We start from the raw sequence: 13,795 nt of genomic DNA, 5'->3' as shown, positions 1-13,795 counted from the left end.
CAGCCATCTCTCCACAAAAGTCAACATTGACACTGAAATACAACACTACCAGAGCTCTGAGAGTGCTGCATTTTTCCGAATGAAGCACAGAGAGTTTGAGGATTGGGACATCCATAGAGATACCAAGTTGCTTGTTTATAAAGCTATTGTCCTCCCAACCCTGCTATACGCCTGCGAAACGTGGACTGTCTATAGACGTCAACATTGACACCGAAATACAACACCACCTGAGCTCTGCGAGTGTCTATAGACGCCAACCCTGCTATACGCCTGCAAAACGTGGACTGTCTATAGACGTCAACATTGACACCAAAATACAACACCACCTGAGCTCTGCGAGTGTCTATAGACGCCAACCCTGCTATACGCCTGCAAAACGTGGACTGTCTATAGACGTCAACATTGACACCGAAATACACCACCTGAGATCTGCGAGTGTCTGTAGATGCCAATGCTGCTATACGCCTGCAAAACGTGGACTGTCTATAGACGTCAACATTGACACCGAAATACACCACCTGAGATCTGCGAGTATCTATAGACGCCAACCCTGCTATACGCCTGCAAAACGTGGACTGTCTATAGACGTCAACATTGACACCAAAATACAACACCACCTGAGCTCTGCGAGTATCTATAGACGCCAACCCTGCTATACGCCTGCAAAACGTGGACTGTCTATAGACGTCAACATTGACATCGAAATACAACACCGCATAAGTTCTGCGAGTGCAGCATTTTTCCAAATGAAGCAGAGAGTGTTTGAGGACCGGGACAACCGTAGGGATACCAAGGGGCTTGTTTATAAAGCTGTTGTCCTCCCAACCCTTCCCAACGCCTGCGAGACATGGACAGTCTAAAAACATCAACATTGACACCGAAAAACAACACCGCCTGAGCTCTGCAAGTGCAATATTTTCCCGAATGAATCTGAGAGTGTTTGAGGACCGGGATATCCGTAGGGAGACCAAGGGGCTTTTTTATAAAGCTATTGTCCTCCCAACCCTGCTATATGCCTGCAAAACGTGGACTGTCTACAAACGTCAACATTGACACCGAAATACAAAACCACGTGAGCTCTGCGAGTGCAACATTTTTCAAACGAAGCAGAGTGTGTTTGAGGACCAGGACATCTGTAGGGAGACCAAGGGGCTTGTTTATAAAGCTATTGTCCTCCCAACCCTGCGAAACGTGGACTGTCTACAGACGTCACACTCAACTCCTGGAGCGATTCCATCAGCGCTGCCTCCGGAAAATCCTGCAAATCTCTCGGGAAGTCAGGCAGGGAAGAAGCAAAGACCACCAGCATTGAAGCAGTAGTAGTTAGATATTTGCAGCATTCACTTGCCTCCAATAGACAAGAGTTCTTTCTCTCACCCTGGACATCATTCCACAGATATATAAACCAAATTTTCCGAATTTCTAACTGACCTCACAACTTCTGAGGATGCCTACCATAGATGTGGGCGAAATGTCAGGAGAGAATGCTTCTGAACATGGCCAGAAAGCCAGGAAAGCACACAACGACCTCTTTGAAGATTGTTATCACCATCTTCATCACCATTACCCAACACAGGATTGGACAGCACTTGAGTGAGACTTAACAAGCAACCCACCTGGGAAATGCCCCCCCCCACGGCCAAGCACCTGGGCAACAGGCAGGGCAGCAGCGGATGCAAAGGAATTGGGGAACGATGGGATGGAGAGTGAAGAAACGGGCCGACGCCGCGATGGGGGGTCCTCCCTCCCACGCCCCTTCCATGCAGCTTACCAGAGCCTGGTGTGACGCTTGGTCTACTGTGGCTACAGAACCAGATGTACTGGGCTCTAAGGCATCTAAGGAAAGGTCTATGTTTTCCTAGAGAGGACGGACAGAGGAGGAGCGATTAGTGGCCCGTTTGGCTACAGATTCCAGTTAAAGGCACCAGAGAGAGAAGAAGAGAGAGAAACAGGGGGGTGGGTGGGGTGGGGGAGACAAGGAGACAAAGATCACAGTCAGTGCATTAGTCGGAAGACAATCAAGAGCCACACGGCAGCAGAGGCTTCCCTGGATGATGACCCCGGGGATGGAAATGTGTGAGGAGGCCTCAGTGTTTGTTCGCCCTCAGTCTGTGAGAGGCCTCAGTGTGAGAAGGCTTCAGTGACAGTTCAACCTCAGTCTGTAAGAAGCCTCAGTGTTTGTTCATTATTAGTCTGTGAGAGGCCTCAGTGTGAGAAGGCCTCAGTGTGAGAAAGCATAAGTGTTAGTTCACCGTCATTCTGTAAGAGGCCTCAGTGTTAGTTCATCCTCAGTCTGTGAGAGGCCTCAGTGTGAGAAGGCTTCACGGTTAGTTCACCCTCATTCTGTAAGAGGCCTCAGCGTTCGTTCATCCTCAGTCTGTGAGAGGCCTCGGTGTGAGAAGGCCTCAGTGTTACTTCATCCTCAGTTTCCGAGATGCCTCAGTGTGAGAAGGCCTCAGTGTTACTTCGCTCTCAGTCTGTGAGAGGCCTCGTTGTGAGAAGGCCTCAGTTTTACTTCATCCTCAGTTTATGAGATGCCTCAGTGTGAGAAGGCCTCAGTGTTAGTTTGCCCACAGTCTGTGAGAGGCCTCGTTGTGAGAAGGCCTCAGTGTTACTTCATCCTCAGTTTCCGAGATGCCTCAGTGTGAGAAGGCCTCAGTGTTAGTTTGCCCTCAGTCTCTGAGAGGCCACAGTGTGAGAATTCCTCATTGTTAGTTCGCCCTCAGTTTCTGAGAGGCCTCGGTGTGAGAAGGCCACAGTGCTTGTTCGCCCTCAGTCTGTGAGAGGCCTCGGTGTGAGAAGGCTTCAGTGTTAGTTCACCCTCAGTCTGTGAGAGGCCTCAGTGTGAGAAGGCTTCAGTGTTAGTTCTCCCTCAGTCTGTGAGAGGCCTCAGTGTGAGAAGGCTTCAGTGTTAGTTCACCCTCATTCTGTAAGAGGCCTCAGTGTTCGTTCATCTTCAGTCTGTGAGAGGCCTCGGTGTGAGAAGGCTTCAGTGTTATTTCACCCTCTGTCTGTGAGAGGCCTCGGTGTGAGAAGGCCTCAGTGTTAGTTCGCCCTCAGTCTGTAAGTGGCCTCAGGTTAAGAAGGCCTCAGTGTTAGTTCGCCCTCAGTCTGTAGGGCACCTCAGGGTGAGAAGGCCTCAGTGTTAGTTCGCCCTCAGTCTGTGAGAGACCTCAGTGTGTGAAAGCCTCAGTGTTAATTCACCCTCAGTCTCTGAGAGACCTTAGTGTGAGAAGGCCTAAGTGTTAGTTCGCCCTCAGTCTGGAGAGGCCTCGGTGTGAGAAAGCCTCAGTCTTAATTCGCCCTCAATCTCTGAGAGGCCTCAGTGTGAGAAGGCCTCAATGTTAGTTCACCCTCATTCTGTAAGAGGCCTCAGTGTTAGTTCACCCTCAGTCTCTGAGAGGCCTCAGAGTGGGAAGGCCTCAGTGTTACTTCATCCTTAGTTTCTGAGATGCCTCAGTGTGAGAAGGCCTCGTTAGTTTGCCCTCAGTCTCTGAGAGGCTTCAGTGTGAGAATGACTCAGTGTTAGTTTGCCCTCAGCCTGTAAGAGGCTTCAGAGTGAGAAGGCCACAGTGTTAGTTCGCCCTCAGTCTCTGAGAGGCCTTGGTGTGAAAAGGCCACAGTGCTTGTTCACCCTCAGTCTGTGAGAGGCCTCGGTGTGAGAAGGTCTCAGTGTTGAAACTCAATGAGATATTCACTGAAAAACTAGAGCGAAATATGCTATATCCCTTCCTACAAAAACAAAGTTGTGCAGTTTAACACACTTTCCCCGTGTTTTCATGATAGAACTAATGAGGAAACGACATTGATAACCCAGCAACAAAAATCATGTGAATCCCACCCCCCACCCCCCCACCCCAGTCCATGAAAACCCCTGCTTTCTGGGAGGGCAGATGAGAAATAAACTAATGGAGGGTTAAATCAGGAGATCTAAAGTGGAGGTTTGAGTCAGCTGCACTCTACAGGGTCTCAATTAGAAGGCAGCGCAGGAAAGGGATTAGCCGGAGGAGCAAAGAGGGGACCCTAGGCCCTACCTGGGTCCTCTCCGTTCCCTTGAAGAGACTCGGGCGCCACGGCTGCATCGGAGCTGGGACTGACCTCAACCTCTACCCAGCGCCCCTGACCCTACCTCTTTGTAGCGCTCCAGCTCCTGCACAAAGGTGCGCTCGTGGAAGAGCGTCTGCAGCCGCTCCTGGGCATAGTTGTGGCACAGCTCCTCGAAGGTGGCCCCCCGGCTCTGGCCGGCCATTTCTGGGTTCTGGAAGCCCGGAGTGTCCACGATCATCATGGAGCACAAGGAGCGCTGGCTGGATTTCAAGGCCCTGGAAAGAAGGAGAAAAACGGTGAGTTAGTTCATCCTCGGTCTGTGAGAGGCCTCAGTGTGAGAAGGCCTCAGTGTTTCTCACACTGAGGCCTCTCACAAACAGGAGAGAAATTGAATTTGTTCATTCAAAATAGTATTAATAATATACAGATACACTTTGTACTATTTGTATACTTTACATTCAAGAGACTTGAGACTTTAAGTACTTTTTAATTAGAACATAAATGTTTACATGCTTTGTTATTTGGATATTTAAAAACCACACACACACATATACGTATACACATAACAAAAGTAAAAGCATGAACGTGTGTGTGGCTGGAGTGTTTACGTACAAAGACAAGCTCCCATCTCCACAAACAGCTCTAGCTCCCAACACTGAGGCCTTCTCACACCAAGACATTTCACAGACCAAGGGTGAACAAGCACTGTGGCGTTCTCACACCGAGGCCTCTCACAGACTGAGGGCAAATTAACTCTGATGCCTTCTCACACTGAGGCCTCTCACAGACTGAGGGCGAATTAACACTGAGGCCTTCTCACACTGAGGCCTTTCACAGACTGAGGGCAAACTAACATTCAGGCCTTTTCACAATGAGGCCTCTCAAAGACTGAGGGCGAATTAACTCTGATGCCTTCTCACACTGAGGCCTCTCACAGACTGAGGGCGAATTAACACTGAGGCCTTCTCACACTGAGGCCTTTCACAGACTGAGGGCAAACTAACATTCAGGCCTTTTCACAATGAGGCCTCTCAAAGACTGAGGGCGAATTAACTCTGATGCCTTCTCACACTGAGGCCTCTCACAGACTGAGGGCGAATTAACACTGAGGCCTTCTCACACTGAGGCCTTTCACAGACTGAGGGCAAACTAACATTGAGGCCTTTTCACAATGAGGCCTCTCAAAGACTGAGGGCGAATTAACTCTGAGGCCTTCTCACACTGAGGCCTCTCACAGACTGAGGGTGAACTAACACTGAGACCTTCTTACACCAAGGCCTCTCACAGACTGAGGGTGAACTGACACTGAGGCGTTCTCACACTGAGGCCTCTCACAGACTGAGGGCGAATTAACACTGAGGCCTTCTCACGCTGAGGCCTCTCACAGACTGAGGGCGAATTAACACTGAGGCCTTCTCATACTGAGACCTCTCACAGACTGAGGGTGAACTAACACTGAGGCCTCTCAGAGACTGAGGGTGAACTAACACTAAGGCCTTCTCACACTGAGGCCTCTCACAGACTGAGGGTGAACTAACACTGAGGCCTTCTCACACTGAGGCCTCTCAGACTGAGGGCGAACTAACACTGATGCCTTCTCACGCTGAGGCCTCTCACAGACGGAGGGCAAACTAACACTGAGGGCTTCTCACACTGAGGCCTCTCACAGACTGAGGGCGAACTAACACTGAAGCCTCTTACTCAGGCCCTCCTTCCAATGGCATTGCAGGTTATAGTGAGCACTGTGAACATGTCCAAGAGCTCTGCCCATGTCCTCCACCCACACCACACTGCCCACCACCCAAGGGAAGGCTTTCAGACAGGGACAATTCCATCCTAGATTGTGTTTCCTCCACCACAGACATCCCAGTGTTTCTGACTCTCCCCATTGGGGTGGAATTTGCATGACCCCGCCTACTGCCTTTCCCTTCACCCTTTCCTATTCTTTTCTATGGCACACCGCAAACAGAGGAATTGATCCACAACCAAACATACTGGAGAAGTTAGGGGAGAAAGGCCTCAGCGTGAGAAAGCCTCAGTGTTAGTTTGTCCTCAGTCTCTGAGAGGCCTCAGTGAGAGAAGGCCTCAGTCTGTGTATTCGCCATGATTTATAGGAGTTGTAGATACTGGGATGTGTAGTTCACCTGCAGTGTAAGAACTGCACTCTGAACTCCACCAATGATGGACCTGGAACTAAAAAATAAAACCCTCTGGAAACTACTTTGCAAGGCTACCTGTTCAGGAGGGAGATGAGCAGTGTGAAGAGTTCGGAGTACAAGCCGCAGGCCAGGGCCTCCAAGCACTCCAAGGCCGACGCCTTCGGACCTGGAGGTGGAAAAAGACACGAGAACAAGTCAACACAGAGGCAAAGCAGGCCCAAGTTTCCAGACCAACAGTCACATTGAGAATGCAAGAACAGGAGTTTTATGACTTTGTAGAACCCCTGTCAACGGTATTGTTTTGGGCCGGGCTTTAGTACAGCAGGTTAACCACCAGCTGCAGTAAATCTTGGGTGGGAGTTCGAAGCCTGGGTCAGGGTCAGCTCCTGGCCTTTAGCCCAGCTTCTGCCTACATAATCCCAAATAGACTACTACAACATGGTCTACATGGGGCTGCCCTTGAAGACTGTTCGGAAGCTACAAATGGTCCAATTGGTGGCACCCGAGAGAGCATACAACCTCCCTGTTACGTCAGCTCCACTGGCTGTCAATCAGCTTCCAATGCTCATTGCACATTGTTCCAAGTCGAAAGCCTTGGTCACAAAGCCATGTTTTGACTATCTTGTGGAAAGTGGGAAGGGAGCAGTCTCGGTGTGAGAAGGCTTCAATATTAGTTCGGCCTCAGTCTAGGAGAGACCTCAGTGTGAGAAGGCCTCAGGGTTAGTTCTCCCTCAGTCTGTGAGAGACCTCAGTGTGAGAAGGCCTCAGGGTTAGTTCTCCCTCAGTCTGTGAGAGACCTCAGTGTGAGAAGGCCTCAGGGTTAGTTCTCCCTCAGTCTGTGAGAGACCTCAGTGTGAGAAGGCCTCAGGGTTAGTTCTCCCTCAGTCTGTGAGAGGCCTCGGTATGAGAAGGCCTCAGTGTTAGTTCACCCTCAGTCTGTGAAAGGCCTCGGTGTGAGAAAGCTTCAGTGTTAGTTCACCCTCAGGTTGTGAGAGGTCTCAGGGTTAGTTCTCCCTCAGTCTGTGAGAGACCTCAGTGTGAGAAGGCCTCAGGGTTTGTTCTCCCTCAGTCTGTGAGAGGCCTTGGTGTGAGAAGGCTTCAGTGTTAATTCACCCTCAGTATGGGAGAGGCCTCAGTGTGAGAAGGCCTCAATGTTAGTTCACCCTCAGTCTGTGAGAGGCCTTGGGGTGAGAAGGCCTCAGTTAACCCTCAGTATATGAGAGACCTCAGTGTGAGAAGGCCTCAGGGTTTGTTCTTCCTCAGTCTGTGAGAGGCCTCGGTGTGAGAAGGCCTCAGTTAACCCTCAGTATAGAGAGACCTCAGTGTGAGAAGGCCTCAGGGTTTGTTCTCCCTCAGTCTGTGAGAGGCCTCGGTGTGAGAAGGCTTCAATGTTAGTTCACCCTCAGTCTGTGAGAGGCCTCAGTGTGAGAAGGCCTCAGGGTTAGTTCTCCCTCGGTCTGTGAGAGGCCTCAGTGTGAGAAGTCTTCAAATGCAGCTCCACGAAGAGCGCGTCGCAGTACTTTATTTGGGACACCCGTGGCCAAGTCTGACTATCTATGTACAGTTGTCTGTCTTGTCAGCGTATAACGGCCTTGAACGTCTGCTGTGTATGTGTTCTGTGATCCGCTCTGAGGAGAAGGGCGGAATATAAATACTGCAAATAAATAAATAACTGTAACACAAAATATAATTCTTTTTTTGAAGGATCACAGAATCCTAGAGTTGGAAGAGACCTGGTGGGCCATCCAGTTCAACCCCATTCTGCCAAGAGAGCCACACGGCAGCAAAGGCTTCCCTGGATGATGAACCTGGGGATGGAAATGTGTGAGAAGGCTTCATTGTTAGTTTGCCCTCGGTCTGTGAGAGGCCTCAGTGTTAGTTCTCCCTCAGTCTGTGAGAGACCTCAGTGTGAGAAGGCCTCAGGATTAGTTCTCCCTCAGTCTGTGAGAGACTTTAGTGTGAGAAGGCCTCAGGGTTAGTTCTCCCTCAGTCTGTGAGAAACCTCCGTGTGAGAAGGCCTCAGGATTAGTTCTCCCTCAGTCTGTGAGAGACCTCAGTGTGAGAAGGCCTCAGTGTTAGTTCATCCTCAGTCTGTGAGAGGCCTCAGTGTGAGAAGTCTTCAAATGCTTAGAATTATAGAGTTGGAAGAGACCTCCTGGGCCGTTTAGTCCAACCCCATTGTGCCAAGAAGCAGAAAATTGCATTCAAAGCACCCCAGACAGATGGCCATACAGTCTCTGTTTAAAAGCTTCCAAAGAAGGAGGGCAGAAAGACTGGACTGGGGGGAAGGCGAGGGTTATGTGGGTCCCCATCCATTTCCTGTTGTACCTGAACCATCCGCCATCGCTGCTTCCTCTGGTCCTTGGCGGAAGGAGGTGGACCTCTGCAGGGTCCCTTTGGGCTGGTGCTTGAAGATGGCGGAGGAGAGCTCTTCCAAGGTGCAGCCCAGCAGGTAGGCTGCCTTCTGGGCCCATTCGTGGCGCGCAAATTGCTTCCGCCCGGCTGCAAAGAGGAGAGAAGATCAAATACCCTTCCCAGTCTTCCCAGTCCATTTCTGGAGCAGGTCCAGCCTCCCTCCCCATTCCCAGAAGGTCTCCTGACAGGAGACACAACAGAGCTCCCCCAACCCCACGGAATAGCACTAATTTGCAACGAGGGAGCAGAAGAACGAGGGGGAGATTTCATTTCCGCGTGGCAGGACCCCCTTGTCATTTTTCACAACGCGTGCAGAAATAGAGGAGAGAAAAAGAGAGGGAGGGAGGGAGAGAGAAATAGAGAGAGAGAGCAGGAGGTGGTAGGGAGACATAATGAAAATGTATTTAAGGAATCTGATGAGAGAAGATTGGAGGTCAACAGCTTAATGCCTCCTCCGTCAGGCTAATCATGGCAATGAGCCATTGCGAGGGGGGGAATCGGGCACGCTCTGTGTGTGTGTGCGGGGTTGTGGGCACGCCAGAGAGAACAAAAAGACGAGGAAGAAAGGGATATTGGAGGGGGCGCGGGGTCTGATTTGTCTCCATTACGGCACAGTGACAGCTTTCCGTGGGTCCTGTCGCATTTGGCTGCCCCTGAATATGTTGTTTCTCGCTGGATTTTGCAGCGATGGGGGGAATTTCAACAAAGGGAAATTTTCACAAGTGACAACAACACTGACCCGGGGAGGGTCATGAAGGAGCAACAAGAAGCATCAACGGGGATTCAACCCATACATGGCGGACTTCGGCTCCAGCAAAGAGACCACAAAAAGCAGGACTAGAAGGGGAAACTGGACAGCACGAATTCCAGCAAGCGGCTGGATCATAGTTTGGAACACTTAGGCCACACTTCCATCAGAAGGAACCCATCCAGGATAAATACCCTGGACCATCTTGATTGGCATTGAATTTATTTATTTATCCAGGATAAATACCCTGGAATGTTTTGGTGGGACTTGGATTTGCAATAGCCCTTAAGTCTGAAAAAAAAACCCTATTTGTTGCAAGCTTTGCAGATACTGGGTTGCTGTGAGTTTTCCAGGCTGTCTCGCCATGTTCCGGAAGCATTCTCTCCTGACGTTCTGCCCACATCTATAGCAGGCATCCTCAGAGGTTGTGAGGTCTGCTGGAGACTAGGAAAACAGGGTTTATATATGTATTGTCGAAGGCTTTCATGGCTGGAATCACTAGGTTCTTGTTGGTTTTTTTCGGGCTATAGGGCCATGTTCTAGAGGCATTTTCTCCTGACGTTTTGCCTGCATCTATGGCAAGCATCCTCAGAGGTAGTGAGGTCTGGTGGAATTAGGACAATGGGTTTATATATCTGTGGAATGGCTGGGGTGGGGCAAGGAGCTCTTCTCTGCTGGAGCTAGGTGTGAATGTTTCAACTGACCACCTTCATTAGCATTTGAAGGCCTGGCTGAGCCTGGGAAAATCTTTTGTTGAGAGGTGTTAAGATGTGCCTGGTTGTTTCCTCTCTGCTGTTTTGCTGCTGTAATTTTAGAGTTTTTTAATACTGGTAGCCAGATTTTGTTCATTTTCATGTTTTCCTCCTTTCTGTGGAAATTGTCCACCTGCTTCTTGTGGATTTCAATAGCTTCTCTGTGTCGTCTGACATGGTGGTTGTGAGTGTGGTCCAGCATTTCTGTGTTCTCAAATAGTATGCTGTGCCCAGGTTGGTTCATCAGGTGCTCTGCTATGGCTGATTTCTCTGGCTGAAGGAGTCTGCAGTGCCTTTCATGTTCCTTGATGCGTGTGTTGGGCAATGCTGCTGCGTTTGGTGGTCCCTATGTAGACTTGTCCACAGCTGCATGGTACACAATGGTAGACTCCTGCAGAGGTGAGAGGATCCCTCTTGTCCTTTGCTGGACGTACCATTGGTTGGATTTTCTTGGTGGGTCTGGAGATAGTTTGTATGTTGTGTTTCCTCATCAGCTTCTCTCTGCGGTCAGTGGTTCTCTTGATGTCTGGCAAGAACATTTTTCCTCTGGGTGGGTCTTTGTCTTGACTCTCGTGGCTTGTTCTTGGTCTTGCAGCTCTTCTGAGGTCTGAGGTGGAAGTGCTAATCAAGGTGGTCAGTTGAGACATTCATACCTAGCTCCAGCAGACAAGAGTCCTTTGTCCCACCCTGGTCATTCCACAGATACATAAACCCTTTTTCCTACTTCCAACAGACCTCACTACCTCTGAGGATGCTTGCCATAGATGCAGGCGAAATGTCAGGAGAGAATGCCTCTAGAACATGGCCATATAGCCCGGAAAAACCTACAACAACCCAGTGACTCCGGCCACGAAAGCCTTCGACAATACATATCACAATCACTTGCCAAGTTTCCAACAGGCCTCACAACCTCTGAGGATGCCTGCCACAGATGTGGGCGAAACGTCAGGAGAGAGTGCTTCTTGAACATGGCCAGAAAACTCACAGCAACCCAGTGAATCAGGCCATGACAACACTTTGCAAATACTCTTTCCCATGTGTCCCTTCTTAGCATCCAGAAAAGCTGGCAAAGGGAATGTTGAGCTCAAGATGCTGCAAATGGGGACGGAAATAGCTGCAGAGGTACTCGAATGCACAGACAGGAGTGTGAAGACGTGGGGAGGAAAGGCAGGTGGGGTGCGAGGGAAAGGAGATGTGAAGGAGGGAGGGAGCCATACCTTCGTTGCCGTCTGCATTGCAAGGGGAGCAGCATGCACCATGCAAACACAAGAAAGAGGGAGTTAGAACGAGGCAGAGACGGAGACGTACATCAAAAGCTTCCTGCGGAGAGGGAGGGCGGCACAACCAAGGCCCCCCTCGGAAGCACGGGAGGCTAGTCACAAACACAAACGACGAGTCAACACACAACTCCAAGGCTTGGCGGAGATTGCCTCCTTTCTCTGCAAACCGCGTGGGATTCCAAGCCACGCTGGAGGGGAAACGGGCTCCTTAAACGCTTACCAATTTCCTCTTTAATTCTGTTTACGCAGCCCCCTCTGTTGACGCTGCTTTATGATGGATGTTATGCCATCTCGTTAATTCGCTCCCTGATTTGTGTTTTATTGACTGCCGGCCTCTGCGAGGACCACTGAGCGGCCAAGAAGCCCAGCGCACAATCTGTACCTATGCCAACGCTATAGGTGCAGAGCCTATAGGCACAGCAGATAATATACGGCAGCGTTCCTCAACCTTCCTGATGCCGCGACCCCTTAATGCAGTTCCGCATGTTGTGGTGACCCCCAAACATCACATTATTTTAATTGCTAGCTCGTAACTGTAATTTACTCTTTGAATCATAATGTAAACATTGGCGCAAATACCCAATACGCCCAAATCTGAATGCTGTTTGGGTTGGGGGGAGATTGATTTTGCCATTTGGGAGTTGTAGTTGCTGGGATTTAAACTTGGCTGGAATACTCAATATGCCCAACTGTGAACACTGGTGGAGTTTGGGGGAAATAGACCATGACATTTGGGATTTGTAGTTGCTGGGATTTATAGTTCACCTACAATCAAAGAGCATTGTGAACTCCACCAATGATGGAATTGAACCAAGCCTGACCAACAGAAAACACTAGAAGGGTTTGGAGGGCGTTGACCTTGAGTTTGTGAGTTGTAGTTCACCTACATCCCGAACTCAAACAATGATGGATCTGGACCAAACTTGGCTGGAATACTCAATATGCCCAACTGTAAACACTGATGGAGTTTGGGGAAAATAGACCTTGGCATTTGGGATTTCTAGTTGCTGGGATTTATAGTGCACCTACAATCAAAGAGCATTCTGAACCCCACCAACAATAGAATTGGGCCAAACTTGGTACGCAGTACACCCATGACCAAGAGAAAATACTGGAAGGGTTTAGGGAGCATTGGCCTTGTGTTTGGGTGTCGTAGTTCACCTACATCCAGATAGAGTACTGAGGACTCAAACAATGATGGATCTGGACCAAACTTGGCTGGAATACTCAATATGTTCAGATGTGAACACTGGTGGAGTTTGGGGGAAATAGACCATGGCATTTGGGATTTGCAGTTCACCTACAATCAAAGAGCATTCTGAATCTCACCAATGATAGAATTGGGCCAAACTTGACACACAGAACTCCCATGACCAACACAAAATATGGGAAGCGTTTGGTAGGCATTAACTTTGAGTCTGGGAGTTGTAGTTCACCTACATCCCGAACTCAAACAATGATGGATCTGGACCAAAATTGGTACAAATACTCAATATGTCCAAATGTGAATGATAGTGGAGTGTGGGGGAAATAGACCTTGACATTTGGGAGTTGTAGTTGCTGGGATTTATAGTTCATCTACAATCAAAGAGCATTCTGAAACCCACCAATGATGGACTTGAACCAAACCTGACATACAGAATCTCCATGACCAACAGAAAATACTGGAAGGGTTTGGTGGGCATTAATTTTGAGTTTGGGAGTTGTAGTTCACCTACATCCAGAACTCAAACAAAGATGGATCTGGACCAAAATTGGTACAAATACTCAATATGTCCAAATGTGAACAATAGAGGAGTTTGGGGGAAATAGATCTTGACATTTGGGAGTTGTAGTTGCTGGGATTTATAGTTCACCTACAATCAAAGAGCATTCTGGACTCCACCAGTGATGGAATTGAACTAAACTTGGCACACAGAACTCCCATGACCAGAAGGAAATACTGGAAGGGTTTGGTGGCCATTGCCCTTGACATTGGGAGTTGTAGTTCACCTTCATTGAAAACTCAAACAATGATCGATCTGGACCAAACGGCACAAATACTGAATAGGCCCCAATGTGAACACTGGTGGACTTTGGGGGAAATAAGAGCCTGACATTTGGGAGTTGTAGTTGCTGGGATTTATAGTGTACCTACAATCAAAGAGCATTCGGAACTGCACTAACGATGGAATTGAACCAAACTTGGTACAAATACTCAATATGTCCAAATGTGAACAATAATGGAGTTTGGGGAAAATAGACCTTGGCATTTGGGATTTGTAGTTGCTGAGATTTATAGTGTACCATCAATCAAAGAGCATTTGGAACTGCACTAATGATGGGATTTATAGTGTACCTACAAATGAAAGAGCATTCGGAACTGCACTAATGATGGAATTGAACCAAACTTGG

At 49.1% G+C, this 13,795-nt stretch overlaps 1 protein-coding gene across 5 annotated transcripts in view; it reads right to left on the bottom strand.

Moving 5' to 3' along the window:
• Positions 1 to 13,795, bottom strand: part of MYO18A (myosin XVIIIA) — a 264,342-nt gene that overhangs the window by 141,219 nt on the left and 109,328 nt on the right. For all 5 annotated transcript variants that reach the window (XM_067472195.1, XM_067472196.1, XM_067472197.1 and 2 more), the window contains 5 exons: positions 11,339 to 11,350; positions 8,535 to 8,708; positions 6,282 to 6,372; positions 4,130 to 4,322; positions 1,772 to 1,858 (listed from right to left, as the gene is read on the bottom strand). In XM_067472195.1, the coding sequence (XP_067328296.1) occupies positions 1,772 to 1,858; positions 4,130 to 4,322; positions 6,282 to 6,372; positions 8,535 to 8,708; positions 11,339 to 11,350 (557 nt within the window). The remainder of the gene's footprint in view (positions 1 to 1,771; positions 1,859 to 4,129; positions 4,323 to 6,281; positions 6,373 to 8,534; positions 8,709 to 11,338; positions 11,351 to 13,795) is intronic.

Source organism: Anolis sagrei, chromosome 11 (genome assembly GCF_037176765.1).
Source record: "Anolis sagrei isolate rAnoSag1 chromosome 11, rAnoSag1.mat, whole genome shotgun sequence".
NCBI lineage: Eukaryota > Metazoa > Chordata > Lepidosauria > Squamata > Dactyloidae > Anolis > Anolis sagrei.
This window is presented reverse-complemented; position numbering and strand designations above follow the sequence as displayed.